The 18,619-nt window shown below is 42.4% G+C and overlaps 1 protein-coding gene across 3 annotated transcripts; it reads right to left on the bottom strand.

The window, feature by feature from the left end:
- Positions 1–360: 360 nt before the first annotated feature.
- On the bottom strand, positions 361–17,268 carry LOC128755849 (hepatocyte growth factor activator). Of its 3 annotated transcripts, XM_053859906.1 has the most exons (16): positions 17,085–17,268; positions 16,269–16,627; positions 16,136–16,199; positions 15,137–15,230; positions 10,604–10,662; positions 10,383–10,526; positions 8,508–8,616; positions 7,693–7,769; positions 7,092–7,202; positions 6,424–6,598; positions 5,450–5,541; positions 3,937–4,183; positions 2,768–2,907; positions 2,308–2,448; positions 2,087–2,229; positions 361–701 (listed from the first exon to the last, which is right to left on the bottom strand). In XM_053859906.1, exons 2-16 carry the CDS (start codon positions 16,317–16,319, stop codon positions 525–527), a joined length of 1,824 nt encoding a protein of 607 aa, XP_053715881.1. In that variant the 5' UTR covers positions 16,320–16,627; positions 17,085–17,268; the 3' UTR covers positions 361–524. The 3 variants fall into 3 exon arrangements, with proteins under 3 accessions (XP_053715881.1, XP_053715880.1, XP_053715882.1); XM_053859905.1 differs by having other exon boundaries at positions 16,269–17,268; XM_053859907.1 differs by lacking the exon at positions 7,693–7,769 and having other exon boundaries at positions 8,485–8,616; positions 16,269–17,268.
- Positions 17,269–18,619: the final 1,351 nt, after the last annotated feature.

Raw genomic sequence — 18,619 nt, 5'->3', positions numbered from 1 at the left:
GAACGGCAAAAAACGCCTCCTTTTCATGCAATGTTTACTTTTACCCCGTGTCAGGACGCTGTGTGAAATGGAAACAATTCATCTGAGTGCAAAAGCAGAGTATCAATATCAACAAATCAGCCATGCAAAGAAAGAAATATACTTGGATCTGTACGTTTTTCCCTCCGTAATTTGTACGCTCCACATTTCTTCTGCTGCGCTGTTTTCACCCACGTACTAGATACAAACTTTTTTTTTCCCCACCAGAGCGTTTAGCAGAAAATAACGTGTCACAAAGTAAACAAATCAAATAAAATGCCCTTAAGCTGAAGAAGTTCATCAGACATGTTACTCCACGGCCATCATTTTCAGTTGGTACGAGGCACACCGCCACCTGCTGGCTTGAGGATCCTGGCGTTTGACTGGGAGAATTACACAGGTTTATTTTTATTCAATACCTGCAGGTTTCACAGTGAGAACAGTATTTATGTGCAGCACATACAAAATCCCAAACAATCTGTGAATCAAACAAACAAACATTTAGGTCATCGAGTCTTTTGAGGCTTGCGTTTGATGACTGAATTGATCCAGTCAATGTAGTGTGTCACTTTGGTGTAAACACCAGGTTTCCCAGAGTGGCCGCAGCCTTCTCCCCAGCTGACGATCCCATACAGGAAACTGACATCATTCCTAGCACAGGCAAGAGGGCCCCCCGAGTCGCCCTGAGGAGGGAAAGACACGGCATCAACTCAGATGTCCTCACGTAAATATTTGAGCAGTTTAATCCCACGCACGCTGTGAGTCAGACGGTAAGAGAGCCATGTAGTCCAAGAGGAAGTAGCTTGAATACATAATTTCAGACGGGAATGCCCATTAATGTTGTTAAAGAGCAGCAGTGTCCCTTCACTGCGAGAGTCATCCTGGGTGTCTGTGTGATTGGCTTCTTAGAACACTCCTCATAAGGACAAGTCATTGCTGGACTGAAGGATTGTCCGACACATGTCGTTCTAAGGCAAGAGTCGGATTATCATTCAGCTCTCTCCCTTGTTTGTTATCAACCCTGTTGTGAAGAAGCTTTTCTTTACCGTCTGTTTAGCTGCCATTGGACCTCCATCAAATATGATCAGAGGGACATCAAAGCCCTGGCTGCTACCTTCCTTTCATGAAGGCTCCAGTCCAAAAATATCTGCTCATAAGCTGAGTAATTATCAAAGTAGATGGTTCACTTTTATCCCCCGTGCTCGCCAAACCAGTGTTCCCAGTCTCCCTTCCCTCGCCTCACCTCTCCAGTTCACATCTATTCCATCTAGGATTTCTATCTGATTTGAAAAACTACGACTGCACAATAAAAAAAAAATGTTCAAAAGTTGACCAAAACAAAAAGATCCAGTCATCAAGCTCTGCATGGTCAATGATTGCTCATGCTTTTAATATACACAGGACATGGCTCCGTGCTCCGCTGAATCAGATCAAGGAGGAGCACATCACGAGTCGATCTTCAAAATTATAGTGTGTTTTTTTCTTGATAAAAGAGAAGGAAGAGCCACTGGTCTGTTGATATGAGTTCAAAAAGGAAGGATGACAGACCTGACATGGAAAAGTATGGCTGCCAACTCATGGTGTCACCGGTGCTGAATCATTGTGGAGAGAACTAAAGACAGAATCCCTCAACTCATTTATTCACCACACACTCGATGTGAGCGTATGATGATGGCACAGGAAAAGACCTGTTCGTGGGCTTCTACAGAATATCTCACCAGTGGACCATGAAACTGCGTTTCAACTTTATGATTTAACAATGAAGTATCCTACCATTATTGGGTCTGCGTCCACGCAAGGACAACTACTGGAAACATGTTGACAGGCAGTGATCCACCTACTTAGCTTGAATAAGAATAGCCACTTTGATCTACTTTCATTCCCAAATTATACCAGTTCTTTCAAGCCGCAGATTGGTCGAGAATCACTGCGGTGCAAACAGCAGTGAGTCACATGTTCCTCAGGTTAGCACAGTATATTGTGCAGTGACACCAGAATTATGATCATACTGCTCACACGTAACCATGCGACCAGACCAACATTCAAAAGCACACATCAGAACACGTACTTGACACGCGTCAGCACAGCCGTTCAGTCCAGCGCAGATCATCCCCTCGGTCACATGATGTCCATAGACCTCTGGTTTCCTGCAGGTGTCGTGTGAAATCAGTCGGACTCCAGCCTCCTGCAGGGTGGTGTAACTCTTCCTCTCTGTCAGGATGACCCCACACAGAGATCTTAAGTGACAGGGTTTGATTTTGAACCCCTCAAAGAAATATGAGGACTCACTCTCGTCCATAGATCCCCAGCCACTGATGGTGCAGCAGTAGCCATCAGGAAACACTGTGCTTTTGTCCGGGAGACAAATGGGCCTGATAAAGGGGGTCTTCTTCACACAGCGGCCGTCCTGCTTCTCCAGCTTGATCAGGACTGGCACACAGAATTGCACAGTCATGATAAATGACACACTTTGACCTGTATTTGGGCTGAATTGGACAATCTCTCAAACTTAGTGCTTCAAATCACTGAGGTGCCAAAAGAAAACACAGTGTGAGGTGACAGTTCTACCACCCTCTTCTCCAAATGGCAGACTTGAAGACTCCCACATTGTTTAAACAGCCACTCTGAGTCGTGACACACAGTTGCTGAGTGATGCACAGCTGCACACGCACGCAAACACTCCATGATCCAGCTCAGGTGAATCACGTGAATGAAATAACAAGCTTGCCTGTGTGTGAAAGATGATTACCTATATCGTGGTGTGATGCATCAAAGACGACAAACCGCTTGTGGAAGATGTATTTAGCCACCCTGAACGTTCTGCTGTTGGAATTGGTGACGTTTAAGTTCTGCTGGCCCAAAACTACACGCAGTTGACTGGGAAAGGGGCTGTGGGGGGAAACAAGGGAGTGACGTGTAATATGTAATTATGTATACACAAAACAATCATGAACATTTTGTCCAGAATGCAATGGGATCCTAATAAACATATACACATATACACCCATACACATATCTGCCATATACATTTTTGTCTGTCACTGCCATAGTATGTACTTGTAAAATGTGGATCAACTAGCCACATCTAGGGTCACGGCACGCATGATCTTGTAGAGATACAACAGTAGAGCCATTTCCGCAAGAAAAAAGGAAGGAAAGCAAGCACATACGACTCCTCGTGACTCCACAACAAAGCATAGAACATTATGTTCAAATTTTGGGAATGAACATTATTAAGACTCTATTGTACATGCAATATGTACAATAAAGTCTCCAGCTTCATATGGAGTCTGACATATATTAATGATAATAGAATTATTATTGACAATGCGAACAATAAATGTTGAAAAAATAAGGTCATTAATCTTTGCAAAAAAAAACCTTATTGTGTTGGGGGGATTATTGATTCTTTTACCACAACAAATCTTTGTTGAGTAGAAAAAGTGCCAATAAATAAAAAGTTCACATTTGGGTGAAGAATCTGGCTTAACGGCGACCGGAGCAGGTTGAACAGGGAACGTGAACAATGAGAACAGATTCTTAGCTGTTGACATCACAAGAGGACTAATGCTTGTTTGCATGTAAACTGACGAGGAGCGTGAGACTTTTTTTAGGTTTTCCCCGAACTGGACAGCTAAATATAGACAATCCATAACGTTGTGATGCTGGGGGTCAAAGACTTTCAAGCCTTGTGGGGGGTGACCTCCACCAAAGTATTAGGAGCATAGAGCCAAAACACCCGAAATAATATTTATACCGAAATATGCCAATTATGCTTAAATGTGATTTTAAAGAGTCACTTCTGATGGTTCCAACTTCTGGTGCTTGCTGATGCTGGTGGAGCTGATTTTACTGTAATACACCACCTGATGCAGGAATTATACCACCACCCCTTTATGTTCTGTAATTTCTACCTACTTGTCAAAGAAGCAATGTGCAGCTGAAACAACCCAGCAGGAGGCAATCAGAGTTCCAGCACAAGAAAACAAATCCCTGGTGTAAATGGCTGCCATCCACGGGTGAGTGCCGGGCAGCGCCGAGCTTCCCCCCAAGATTCTCCCTCGGGACACAGCCAAGCGCTTCTTGTGCACCGTCCCACACACAGGCTTTTGGACTGGTTTATACGCTCCGGGAATGACGTTGATGCTCACTCTTCTAGATGAGGCTGCAGACAAAAAACAAAGAGGATAAGTGGCAGGCTCAAATACATCTTTGTAAGTTCAGCAGGCTGCCTATTAGAACCGCCCGGCAGGGTGAATCTGATTTGTTTTATTCCTTCAACTTAAACGTAAAAAAACAAAAATAAGCAAACGGAATTTAAATGTGAACATAAAAAGTGATAAACTAATGTCTGCAAATTATAAACACAACACTAAACTGGAGGGTATGATCGAGGAAATGCGCTCCATCTCAGCTGTGTGTTCATCATGCATGGACACACAGCGAGGCTCTGTCTATGACTGCAGACTACAGAAGTCAGTTCCTGTGGTGCAGCATGGAGGAATGAATCTGCCCCTGCACGTGCTCTGGTGAGTGTCTAGCACATTACAGAGTGGGAGTGTAAACACTCTCCAAGATGACCTACAGCCTAGACAGCATCCAACGCCACTCAACAGTGCCACCGGCCTTTTAGACCAGTGCGTCTAGCCCCCTATTCCAGCGTTGAATATTATGAACATGCCATGATTCTTAATTGTGTATGTACCAGTTGCCAAAATGAATGTGAGTTTTCTTAGGATGCAGGGAACGGTAGCAAAAGCAGTCCCATAAGAGAAAAGCGGACAAGGTCAACGCTCAGCTGTGACAAAAAAATAAAGAATAAAAAATATCTCTCAATTGCCACACCTGTTAACAGCAATCTACTAATGAAACCTCATCTGAATATGAATCTCGCCTCACGGGCTGACAGCTTCCTGCATGGAGAAAAAAGTCTTGTCTGGAGAGTGACAGTGAGAGAGCCACAAACATCTGCTACAGACGCTGGCGGCTCGTAGAGTCCGTGCATACCGCTGGCATCACTGCACGGACAACTGCGCCAAGTTTCTCTCAACACATTCCAGCCTCCTCTAGTCCTTGTTATTAAAAGATCTGATCCCTGAATAACAGTTTTACAGTCCAGATGTCCAAAGACGTGATATTTAATCACCACCCCAATGATGAATCAGTCGTAGAAATATGATGGTCTGATTCAAACACTCGAGACGAATTTTGATTCTAAATGCTGTGATCCAGAAACAAAAGAGATATTGCAATGTTTGTTTGTTTTTTTGCACGTTATCTTACATGTGTACAAAATCATCTGAAGCGCAGATTGACCGGAAAAAAAACAAGCCATTTCATGAAGAGTATTTTTTTGTTTGAAAGCAGTCTGAACACTCGAACAATTGTAGAATAAGCAGGTAAAGCAAAAAGAGGAAAATAATGCGCGCACCTACGATACAAGGGGGAATGTCACAATACTCCCAGGAGATGGCGCCGTCACTCAGCGTGTAACACCATGGCATATTGTCTCCATCTGGATTCCTGTACACACAGAGCCACGTGAGGATGACATCATTGTTTTCAACTGATCACATTAGTCAGAGGAATAGATTTGCAAGAGAGGCGTATTTTTGTCCTCATTGGTGCTGTTCGGAAACGTGGTCAGTTGATTTTTACTCCCACTTCCGAATGTTAATGTTTAGAGTGTTGAAGCGCCAAAGTTTGTCAGATCTATTTATAACAGAATATCTTGTCTATAAATAAGCAATCTGCTAACAAGCACAGTCGCCATAGCAACAGCTTTGGGAGTCGGAGAGAAGACATACAAGGAGGATTCCTCAGAAAAATCACTCATGGAGGTGCTATCCAGGAAATTAAATCTGCACTAAATGACACATGAAAAGCTCAATGAAGACCCCCAGCTAGAAGAGGGTTTCCATGAGAGGTCTGAAGGAGAAATGTATGGATTGTTGACTATCAAGTAACAGACGTAGGAGTAAAACAACAGATCAAATAGTTGACTATAAACTAATGGATGTGAATTTGGTTTAATGAAAGGCCGGAATGGAAGTGTGCTCGTAGGTCAGTTACGCAACAAGTAAATTAATAACTGTTCAAGTGTTCCAGTTATGTCCAGATCTGTTATAAAATGAGAATCTGCAGCTTTATTTCATAATGTCAGGCAGAATCCAGGCCATCATCATCTCCTCTACTTTCAGAAAATGTTCTCCTAAAGTGCAATCTTGAGCAATAGCTGAACAGTCAGGACAAGGACATCAGTGACATTACACCACACCTATAAAGAAGGATATGCTTTATGATCACATTGTCATTGTCTTGAAATGGCTATAGGTTGTTTGTCAGGGAAAATGTATGGCTGTTGTTCATATTGTTGAGATCAGAACTCGAATGTGTAAGACACACCTGCAGTAGGCGTGATCCCCGAGGCCTCTGAGGGGGGCTGCTGGAACAGTGCCCAAGTGCAGCTCATCATACAGCATTTCTGAGTTCCAGGGCAGACACTTCGCGCCAGACTGTGTGGTGCTCACCACCCCTCTGTAATTTCTGCCCCGGTTGTAGTAGCACTCCGTGTCTGGAACTGGAACACAAAACTGCATCAGCGATCACAGCTAAATGAGTATCCAACCGGTGATGACGTATGCATGGGTCCTCACGCAAACTGGCAATCTGCAAGAGAAGGCTAACATTATGAATAAAATGCAGTTGATTTACATTCAGTTGATATAATTTTAAAGCTAAATCTAACACTTTTTTTCATTTTATTTTTTTAAGTAAAACTTAAATCAGTAAAACATAAAACTTGAATAAACAACTTGTTTATACAGTTATTAGCAGCATATTACCCTGTAATAAATCATTTCAAAAACATAACTTATCATTGACTGTAGATGAGCAAGTCATTGTTAAAGCGTGTTCCCCAATCTAAAGTGCAGTCATAATGTGTCTCCATTATTGAATGGAAGCAAATTTGAGCTCTGTGGAACTGATCTAGCCTCCGGGCAGCAAAGTTCTTACCTGAATTGAAACTACAACACTGATTATTACACATTAATACACAAGGGCTCCCTCACCAAGACTGCAGTGCGGACCACTGTAGCCTTGTCTGCAGTAGCACACTTCCGTACTGGTGCTTGTGATCAGTCGACACAATCCTCCATTCTGACATGGGTTTGATCTGCACTCTGGAGCACATCAGGACAAGACATGTCACAATCAAAGCAGAGAAACAATAGTGACGAATGAACAGCTGTGGAAAACTGCTTGTTGACTCCAACATGGTTAAGGGAAACTGCATGTTCAGCTCTTTTGAAGTATGTAGTAGTTAAACAATGAAATTCATGAGACAATGAAAAGTCAAATGTCTACACAGTTCTAAGATAAACATTTTGAGAAAATAATCATAAGGTTCATAATATCACATTTGAAGGTCATGAGTGACCAAACTTTCAGTGAACTATTTTGAAAAAACGACTATTTTTCATAGTCATTTACCACAATTAAAAGCATTAACAATTCCTAATCTAAATTGAATTGTGTTTAACACCGTGGTGTAAGGTGGATGTCGCTGCTTATGGAGGGTGTGTTGCAGCGCACCGGCCCTGAAAACACACCTGCATGCAGCAGAGAGTACAGATGTGCCTGAAGGACTGACTGACATCTATCTGCACTTACTGACTATACAATCATCCGCTGGCTGCAAGATTTCTTCCTCCAAATGATCAGTTGGGGCTGTTCTGATATGCTGATGACTGAAGGGAAATTAGATGAACGAAAGGAGAAACACCAGATAATATAATATAATATAATCATGCGGTCAAGGGGGGTCATGTGAATATCAAAATGACTATCTACTACATTTTCACTCAGGTCACTATTTTTTGTGTGGTGTTCAGATATACAGTTTTCCACCAGTGTACAATAATAATAATAATGTTCTCCTCCGGTGACAGTTTGAACCTGCTGCCAGAATGGATGAAGTGCACCTTCATCCTTGTGGGCTTATCTCTACACCAAAGTCTTGCAGCGGTTATAACTGTGAGACTTGCCCGTACCCACATGGCAAAATAACATTTCAATTGAAGGAGCATGAAGTACTTTCAAGTCTGTCATGCGTGGGATCCTGCCACACATCCCTGAACGCCCCCCCCCTTCACTGAGGTGAAACCTCCTAATGGTCCAGTGGGGCGTGTCTTAAAACACCATCCTTAGTCACGCTGAGTCATAGAATCTTCCATTACAATCTTGTTTCAGTAACTATGGAGCTGCGATCAAAGAATAGGAAGGGCGCTCACCAGAGCTCATCGTGGGAGTCGTCTGAGGTCAAGCACCGGCCTCCCTCCTCAGATTGCAGGTGTAAAGAATTAAACACAACTCAATCCCATTGTTACCATAAAAGCACGGGTTGTTTGGGTTTGACTGTTTCATCTGTCTGACCAGAGCAGCAGCAGGGAAAGTTGTCCTTACTTGTGTAGCGCGCTCGGTCACACCTGATATCTCCGGCCTTGCACGTGCAATGTTCCACATTACGCAGGTTTATCCGTCCCCATGACTCTCCGGTGTCATAATGGCGCAGGTGCATGGTTTCATAGCACCTCTCTGAAAAGCCGACACAACAAAGAACAAGGTGAAAGGTGAGATCTGGACACATTTGAAATAAGACCTCTGAGATCTGTTGATGAAGACGAATGTAACTTAAAACATTTATTTTCTTTTTTTTACTTTGGTGAGTGTGGAAAAAAAATAACACTCATAACCTGTAAAGTTACTTCTTAAGTTCAAACGGGTTCCGCTGTCACCTGATATTCCAAACATACAATCAATTAAGCTCATTGTTAATAAGTCTCTTGCTGAGGGTAAACTTTCAACAGCCTTCATACACACAACAATCCAACCACCCTTAAAGAAGCACAGTCGAGACGCTTAGTAACCTGAATTACTTCAAAACTAACCTCTAAAATTCTTTTTATGGCTAAGGTCAAAATAGTCATACATACATGGTCACTTAGTCCTGTTCAGGTTCGCGGGGAGTGCCTGAGCCTATCCCAGCAGTCATTGGGCGAGTGGCAGGAATACACTCTGGACAGGTGGCCAGTCCATAGTGACTTCCCAAATTTTGGAATTTATGCTTCAAAACTCCCCTTTTGAAAAATTCCAGTCTGGTTTTAGATCAGGACAAAACACGGAGACAGCTATTCTACAAGTAACCAGTGACCTCCGCTTTGCAGCAGATAAAGGTGAAATCTATATTTTAATTCTGTTAGACCTCAACACAGCTGAGATCACAATATTTTACTGGATCGCCTTCGTTCCTGGGTGGGAATCAAAGAGACTGCTCTTAGCTGGTACCTGTCCTATCTCTTTGACCAGACATCTTCAGTCACCAGAGTGTTACCTGTGGTGTGTCACAAGGCTCTATTTTAAGTCCCATTTCATTTTCAATGTACATGCTACCTCTTGGACAGGTGATCCAGCATTACCACACAACTTTCCACTGCTATGTGGATGACACACAGATATATTACCCACAAAGAACTCTGAAGGAATGGCTGCTGTCCTAGCCCAACTTGATGGTGTCACCAATGGTGAAAAGTGTCCTTCATATGAACTAGTCAGAAACAGAGATATTAAAACTTATTAAAATTTCTATAACAAAAATCTCAGCATGCTATTTGACTGTCACATTCAAATATGACGATCTTGAAAAACTTGAAGCTTCATATTCTTCCTCCTGAAACTCTCTCCTCACTGGCATCAACAAGAAATCTCTCTCACGCCTCCAGCTGGTTCAGAACTCACTAGGAAGACTTCTAACTGGTTCTAAGAGACGGCAGCACATGGAATCATGTGACAAGAACCTTTTCTCTCAGTGCTCCTTAACTCTGCCAGTGGAGATCCAAAACACAGCATGCACTTCCAAAACGCTGATAAAATCATTTTTATTTTCTTGCACTTACATTATCTGAACTTCTACTTCGCGGAGACATTAGCCGACCACATTCACGTCCCTGGGCATGTTTACATATGCGCAAATGTACACACACTGTTCTCTGCATATTTCTATCTAAATCCCAGTTTTGCACTTATTGAGCAGTGTTAAAAACGGTGCTATATAAATAAAGCTTTTTGACGGTTATACTTATAAATGGATTACACACAAATGGTAATTCAAGTGAGGTTAAAGAGGAGAATGGTTTGACAGTAAGAGAGCATATTCACGCAGACACATTGCCGCAAAGGTTATACTGTACATGGGATAGACATTAGATTGAAAAAGCGTACATTTACAAGTCTAATTTTCCTCACTGTCTACGTTAAACTTTCTCCTTCAGAGAGACAGACTCTATGCAACCACTGATACTCACTCCGGTCACACAGCGTGCCTGAGAAGCCATCTGGACACTGGCATGCAAAGGTCTGAGAGTCTGGGTAGCTGGTGCAGCTTCCTCCATTAAGACAAGGACTCCCTTGACACAGGTCGATGACTTTGCGAGCCATGTGGACAGAGGCTAAACCACATAAGACAAATGCAAGTTTACAAACTGAAGCTGCAGGAGGACTCAAACTAAAGGATGAGTGGTCTGACCGTTTGATGCGCAGTATCCTCCCATCCTGTCGCGGTCGAAGTTAGAAGTGAGCGAGCACCTGCAAAGGAGAAGCACAACTTAACCTAACACTTTTGCGAGAACATCTTTCATGTTCTAAAGTTCTTCACTGTGAGCCATGTCAGGCGTTGCAACCACTGCTGCGTTCACACGGACCACCCTCGTCTGAACATCTGTCTCATCTGACGAATCAAATCACTGAGAGATCACATGTCAACACCTGCAGCACCAGGTGAACAAAACTTTCAGAATAAACCAAACAGGTGTATTTAACAAAACACAGGCACAAACAAGTGTAATTGTTGCTGGAATGAGTGGCCAGGTTACATGCAATGGTTTGTTCACAAATGGATCGCAGAAGTACTGTGGTAGAGGAGTATTCTAAGTATTTCTGCACAGTTTCAACACTATGCGTCTTTTTGAGTCATGCAACCAGAGACAATTAAATACAAGGATCACAATGTTCCCATGGAACCTCATCATATTGAGAAGTGCATCAATGAGATGATTTTAAAAAGCAAACAATAACAATATATTGACCTTGGGAAAGTGGACTTGAGTTCCTATGCTGATGCCAAAGGCAGCCTTTTGTTGACACGTAGGCGTTTCCACGTGGCTCTCCCCATCATTAACAGCGCCGTCAAAGTCACGAGCGCTTGCTATAACAAGTGACACATTGGAGTAAATGGAGTGAAAGGAGCCCGACCCATGGCAAATCCTGACCCTGACCTCTGTCCTTCTTTATTATTAAACCACGGCGTCAGGATATGCCGCAGAAGGTGGGACATGTGCTTCATCTGAACGCCTCATGCGTCAACATGTGTCTTTGGCTTCAGCACAGGACACAAAACTTCCCCACTTTCCCAACGTCTCTATATTACACCATAGAACTGCAGGAAACCGTCATTGTAGAGAAAACGTATTTCTGTAATAATTTCTGGTACATGTGATGTATTGTACAAAATAACTTTGTGTTATATTGTGAGGTTTATCTTTTCATTCAGGCTCTTTGCCACTTACATGAAAAAATCCTCCTTTTTTACTATCATCATTATCTAGTCATTATGTAGAATTAAGTCGCATTAAAAATAATCCATCTGCAGGTTGTTGCATGTTTATTAAACAAAAAAATCTTAATCCAAAAATCTGTGGTTGAGTGTTGAGTCATTAGGGAATCTCACACATCAATCTTCCACTATTTTTTTTTTCATGATAACAAAGGCATTCAAATATCAAACGTGTCCAATGCACGTCTGATACAAAACTTCCGTCTGCTCTTATTTCCTTGATTCGGCCATTGTATCGCTTCTTATGGAGAAAATAATGCACTTATAGTGTATTTTCAGGGCGGACGTATCTGGACCTGGTCTCTCTGCAATACCACGCCTAGTAATGTTGTGTTTGGTATAGTTTGGTTTCTATAGCTGCAACATTGTAGGAGGTTGACTGAGTTGTACCAGTCCCCACTCAGCAAAGGATCAGAAATGTAATGCCCACCAACCAAAAATATCTGTGCAACAACTTGCTTTTTCAATCTCAGAAACTTTGCTCAGTAAAGGGAGAATAAGTCAACTGTACAAAATCCGGATGGAAAAAAGCCCTGACAATTCTGACAAAATTATACATTAGATCTTCAAGATATCACCAAGGATGACTGGCAAACCATCTGTCTGAGCTCAAACTCAAAAAATTGACTTCCACCTGTGAAAATGAATCAAATAAACTAAACGCAAATATTCAACATCTATGCTATAAATGTAATGAACACTGAGGGACTCTATTTAAATGTGTCTGGGAACGTGAGGAGATGAAAACATTTTGTTATACGCCTTAATTCACCTCATGTACCCGAAACTGTATTTACTTAGAGGCTATCCATAAAACTGTCTTCTGCCAAGAATGAAACAGAAAATGATGAACCAGTGTTGTTTGCTGGCTGGACCTTCAATAGACCACTGATGTGTTATTGGATCTACTCTAATCTTTTGCCTTAAAACTGTAACCATGAAACAGACTTTTTTAGCATGTTGACTTGGTGACATGGTGTCTTTCTTTCTCCTTTCATTTATAATGGATTCATCTGGTTTTGTAGTTTGTATTTGATTTTAAGATGCTTATGATCACATATTACTATAATTTGTTCTTTTTCATTTTTATAAATGTGTCTTTTTATTATTGTTTTAAATATGATTTTTTTTATTTATTAATTTATTATTTTGCTGCCAACTGTTTGGTGGGATTGTTTTGTTGTTGAAAAATGATACATGAAATGCAGTGTAGTAGAGTTGAGCGAGTGAGGGATGACCTTTCTGCGCAAGTTTTTCTTCAAGCTCCTGTTGTTCCTGCTTTCATTTCAGATCAGATTACTCCCACAATGCCGATGTGTGGTGGACTGAAAAGGTTGGGGTGGTTGGCAACCTGACAGATGAACCAATCCCCCTCTCCCTGTCTCTGTTTCAGTTCCATCTGTGTTCCTCCTCTGTCACACCTGGCCCAGCCTGTTTGTTCCCCACCTGTTTCCAATCCCACACCCTCTTCCACATGTATTTAAGCGTACTCCTGTAGCCCAGTCATTGACCCCCCATTCTCGTACTTTGTTTCAGGGTCATGCCAAGATTCCCACGTCAGTTGTGTGATCCTCTTCCAGATTCCTCCGAGGGTTTCTGAGCTCCAGGGGGCTCAAACTGGATACATAGATTTTGTGAGTGTGGGCATCTGGGTCACCTGGCAGCATGTGACCCTGTTCTTGTCTCAGCACCCAAACTTTGAGGCCATTGGGCTGACAGAAAACGAAAAAGCAGAAACGATGTGACCGGCCAGAATAAAAAATAATTGTCTTGGAACTTTTCTCCCTGTCTTCACACGCAGTTTAAATCACTTGAGTGAAACTTTCTGCGGCGTCAAGGCATAATTCAGATCAGCCCCCACATTTTCTTATCAAAGCCACTGGAGTTCGTTCATTCCACATTCACACCTGGAGGCCACGACCATTCTTTTACGCGCCTTGTGAGCACATCACTGAACAATGCAGCGTCATTAAAGTGAGGCAACCAGATGTGTAGGAGGACACAAGTGCGTCAGTCCATTCATGTTTCTGCTAGAAATTCTGTCCAGAGAGTGTCTTGAATATGAATTCCTTTGTCAACTGGAAAGCCAAAACGTAGCAGTATAAAAGGCTCTCGAGTCAAAAACGCCATGTCTAGCAAGTTGCCCAAATAATTAGCTCTTAATACGAGCTACTGCTGCTGCAGAGCAGAGCAGCTAGTAACAGATGATCCTCCGACCCAGGCGAGAGATTGGTCTCACATCCACGTCTGCCTGTGACAGAACCCTCCGGGCTAAATCATGATGAACGCTCACTCCTACGGGCGAGCGTTCATCATGGCAATGAATCACGCATCTCTGATCTGGCTAGGTGTCATACGGAGGTGGGCGGGGTCATCAGAGCTGCGATGGCGGCGGAGAGGAGCCCACTCTGATGTAACAGTGGGCTTGATTCCCGTAACCTCTCATTCACAGAGATTTCTTTTAGATATTTTTTAGAATAACTCCTTTATGGGGCATCACCATGATGAGGGACTTACTGCATCATGGAGAGGAGGAGATCAACATTTCAAACGTGAGAGAGTCAGGAAAGTTGTTTTCTTTATATATGTTTTATTGACAAGATGAGAGATGAAAGAGCTGCATACATTCAATTTTTTTTTTTTTTTTAGATTAGTTGCTCTTTAAGTTTCAAGTCACAGTGGAGAAGCACGTGGACAGAATGCACTCTCAGCTGCTGTCATTGTGCTAGCACACATGAATTCACACACATGTAAAGTGAAGGGAATGTCATCCCAGCAGATTATGATGTCTAGAGGTGCAACATTTTTTGCAGATACGAGTGCCAATTGTTGGAATATCCCAAGTCACTTTTTTTTTTTCAATTAATTACGCAAACCTACTAAATAACAATTATGAACTCTGTGTCGAAAACACTGCAACTTTTAATGCAAAATAAATAACAAATAAACAATATGCAAGGCAAAGTGCTTGATATTCAATAGCTTGTATTCCTTTTTCAATGAGGAATGAACAGATCAATGTAAACGTCACTCATCACTTGTTATTAGGGTAATGTTGCCTTACAACTGACAGACGGCTCCTCTTTGAACGACTACATGTCCATCATGTCTCTCATGCCGGGAAGGCATTTGTGCTGAATCACAACAAATACTGTGATTTTCCGGGGAAAGGCATGTTTTGTTTTGTTTTGGTTTTTTTTTACATAATTGTACATTATTTTGTTGTGATGTTAAAAAGGGCGTTTATTTGTGATTTGACCAGCTGTTAATGACTACATCATTATGCTGAAGGCCCATCATGGCGCTGATAAATCGGCCGGCCGATCCATGTCTGCTGCCCTAATGATGTCATTACACTTCAACAGGCTGCGTGGGCGCGGCAGTAAGTGTTTAGTCAGCATGCCTTCGCTGACATGGTCTAGTCAGAGGAAGCTCAGAGGGACTCACCATGGTGAGCGGAAGAGCTCACTGATGCAATGATGATGAATCCTTCCACCTTGGCGAAATGGAAATTTACACTCTTTCCCTTTTGTTGTAAAAACTGCCAACACAATAAACACAAGCACAACATCAAACATTTAGCCTGCATTTCCATCTACATCTGCATCTACCAAGGGGCTACATTATATAGTCAGACTGTTGTGATGGGCCAGCAAGCCTACAGACAGTAGAAGGGGGAAAAGGTCATACGTTTTAACGTAAATTCGTTACCAAAATATTATAGAACAAAGAGAAACAAAAAGATAAAGAAAAATACAAGGATTAAGACCAGTCAAAAGTATAAGACAGAAGGCTACTTCATAATGACAAAGACACATAACAGAGAGAAATGTGAAATATTTGGGTTGGTTATGTGCAGTTACATTACCCTAGTTATTTATTGGTTATTAAACCAGACTTGGAGATACTGCACACACATCACTGCCAACATGTTTCATTTGCTTCAGATTTGAGACACCAATACCACAAAGAACCTCAACCTGAGAAGCACTGAGAAGTGCACAGAATGCAACCCATTTTGGACATGTTGCCTGTGACGCCAACAATTCAGGATCCAAAGTGTTTTCTAAATTGGACTGGGTTAATTCGCCCTTTGACAGAAGCTTGTTTGATGGTCTCCGTTGGCAGCTATGACTTTGGACTGGTCTGGTGACTAGTCCGTCTTAACTAGTATATGTTGAACTTGTTCTTGTCTTTGAGGTTTTGTGTCAGGTATTTACACAGAACGTATTGTACATATCTCCATCTACGATTTGAGGCAGACAACCAATTTAAATTCAGTGATGACCTTCAGTCTACACTTCAAATTTTCTGTCTTTACAAGTGATGCAGGAACTGTGACGTGAATAACGAATGAACTCGTAAAGTGATGCGCATGAACTAAATGAATTATCAAGACGTCATTTTATTTGCACCAACATAAACGACCAAACCACTCTGACGTACCTTTCCCGCTGTCTGTGTGGGTCACAGTGGAGATGACAGGACCGGGTCCAGACTCTGAGCTCCACTGAAAGAGACATCAGCAAAGAGTTGGTCGGGGAAACACGAAGACCGGAGGAACCGGAGCCAAACTCACCGCCGGGCTGCTGAACACACACGCTAGAAGGAGCAGGAGGATGTGGACCATGGTGAATGAGTGCAGTTGGGAAGTTTCGGTCACGTTATATCTGTCAGTGTCACCGTCCTCGGACCGCCTTCGCTTATTACAACAAGTTCAGTCCTGTCCCACACAATTCCAGGCCGGATAAAGTAAACCCCCTGAGTCATTGGTCTGCTCGGAGACATCAAGGGATCCCGGAGCGGCCCGGTGATCCCCCGGCGCAGCGGCCACTGAGCTCGAGCTGGAAGTCTCGCTCGTCGCGCGGGAGTAGGAGGTGCAGCGGGGCCGCTCCCCGGGGGTGGAGGCGGTGGGCTGTGGGAGTTCCACTGGAACACCTATAAACCAGTGAAAGAGCTCGAAGTCGCTTCAGAAAACAGTAAAACGGAGTCAGTCCGGGACAACGTCGACACGACAGAGACACCATCTTCATATTTTCTGTCTCTCGTGCGTCGTCCTTGCAACCATTTCTAAACTTAAAGGGGACCTAGAATGGTCTTGTGCGCTTTACGACGACGTGACCAGTTGGATGGCCCAAAATGTCCTCCGACGAAACAGACCAAAACCTGAGAGTCCACCCAATTTCCAGCCCTTCCATCCTTCACTTATCCACACTTGGGCAACTGCCAAACAACACACACCTTGAAATCTTTCACTCCACTTTATCATTTGACCCACACTTAAAAAAACTGTACAATCCTGCTTTCAAAATCATCTATGTGCATTATAGAATCGATATTACAATGTTTCTTGTCATGGTCTAGCTCCCAGCTGCATCTTAGAAATCATGACCACCTATGAGCCAGCTCACAGTCTTAGGCCCTCGGGCAGGTCCCGTCCAGTCGTTCCAAAGTTGAGGCCTGAAATAAAGGGTTGACAGAGCCTTTTCCGTCAGAGCGCTTTGACTTTTGAATAGTCTGCCAGGGGAAATAAGACTGGCTGAGTTTGTGCCTTCCTTTAAATCGCTTTTAAGAACACATTTTTACAGACTGGCTTTTATGTGACGTTGTCTATGTACTGGATCTGCCATGTTTTACTTAGCTCTGTGCACTTGCCCTACTATTATCTCGGTTCCTCACTGTTGGTTTGTCTTTCTATTTACCATGCCTGATTTGAATCCTGTTTTTAGGTAAAGCACTTTGTGACTTGAGTCTAAAGAGTTCTCTATAAATAAAAAGTTATTATTATTATCATTGTTATTATTATTATTATTGTTGTTGTTATTATTATATTATTATGATCATTGTGATTATTATTTTTATTATTATTATTACAAGAGCATCACCAGGTGTGTGGAAGAACCATCTTCATCTGTTTATGAGTCATTTTTTGTCAGTTTTGAAAAATAAGCCTGCACGCTAACCTTCTACCCAAGTTGTTTGTGTCGTGACGTCACGCAGTCAGGCATAACCCACAAAAGATCATGGGATTGATGACGCACCACACTGTAAACAGCACTTTGGAATCTGTTTTGAATGTAGTTCACTTGTCTCGGAGAGTGGTGGCACCACCAGGAGACAAAGGAGGAATAAACAGCATCTAAACAAACCTCAAGAACTCGAGATGCGTGCAGATTTTCTGCTAGATGTAAACCATGCCTTCAGAAAAATGATCTCTTTTAAAAAGATGAACTGTCAAGTGATCAAACATATTAAAATGAAGTGGAAACATTGGAACAAGTGGAAAACACAAGGCATGGTGGAGGTGGACATGATCATGGCGGTTTTCAGCTTGTTTTCAACCGAAAATCCTGAAAGAAACATCATAATAACTAAATCAAAAGAACATATCAGCTACTCACTGAACTAATATCTCGCATCTGGCCGGACATATGAAGAGACGGACGAGAGGAAAGCTGCAGATTGAAAAAGATTTCATTCTCCTGATTAAAAACTAGCGTTTTTATTGTCAACAATGCAATAAGTATCATACTCCTCCCACTGAAATCCTGGCGGAAACCATGACGTGCCTGCTCTAGTGCGACCAGGTTAAAAAAGAAGCCAGAGCATCCTGTGTTTTCTGTCCTTCTGTCTCATGTTCCTTATCCGGTCTGAAAAATAATACTCTATCTGGAGGGAAAGTTGCCATGTCTTCTCAGGAACAATTCCTTCTTGTTCATTTTGATTGATTTGCTTCTGTTGGCCCAAAATTGAGGCTTTGGCAGCAAGTTCAAATTGCTCCACGTCACTATTGTATTGCATCAAGCACTCTCCTCTCGCCAATGACTTCCTCCCATTGTAATAGCTGCCAACAAATGAAAAACCTCCTGAACTGAAATAGACTGTGACTGTGCATAAGATATTGATCATCTGTTATCACTTTTGAAAAGT

Source organism: Synchiropus splendidus, chromosome 3, assembly GCF_027744825.2.
Source record: "Synchiropus splendidus isolate RoL2022-P1 chromosome 3, RoL_Sspl_1.0, whole genome shotgun sequence".
In the NCBI taxonomy this organism is placed as follows: Eukaryota; Metazoa; Chordata; class Actinopteri; order Syngnathiformes; family Callionymidae; genus Synchiropus; species Synchiropus splendidus.
The sequence above is the reverse complement of the archived record's forward strand: the minus strand, read 5'-3'. Positions and strand labels throughout refer to the sequence as shown.

Bases quoted from the DNA above. Each gene is read 5' to 3' on its own strand.
- LOC128755849 (XM_053859905.1), bottom strand. From the start codon at position 16,319: ATGGTCCACATCCTCCTGCTCCTTCTAGCGTGTGTGTTCAGCAGCCCG. The intron at 7,770-8,507 runs GTGTGACCGAGC...ATTTCCCTTCAG, and splicing joins TGCAAGGCCGGAGATATCAG to TCATCAGCATATCAGAACAG. The intron at 5,542-6,423 runs GTGTGTCTTACA...CTGTGTGTACAG, and splicing joins GGGGATCACGCCTACTGCAG to GAATCCAGATGGAGACAATA.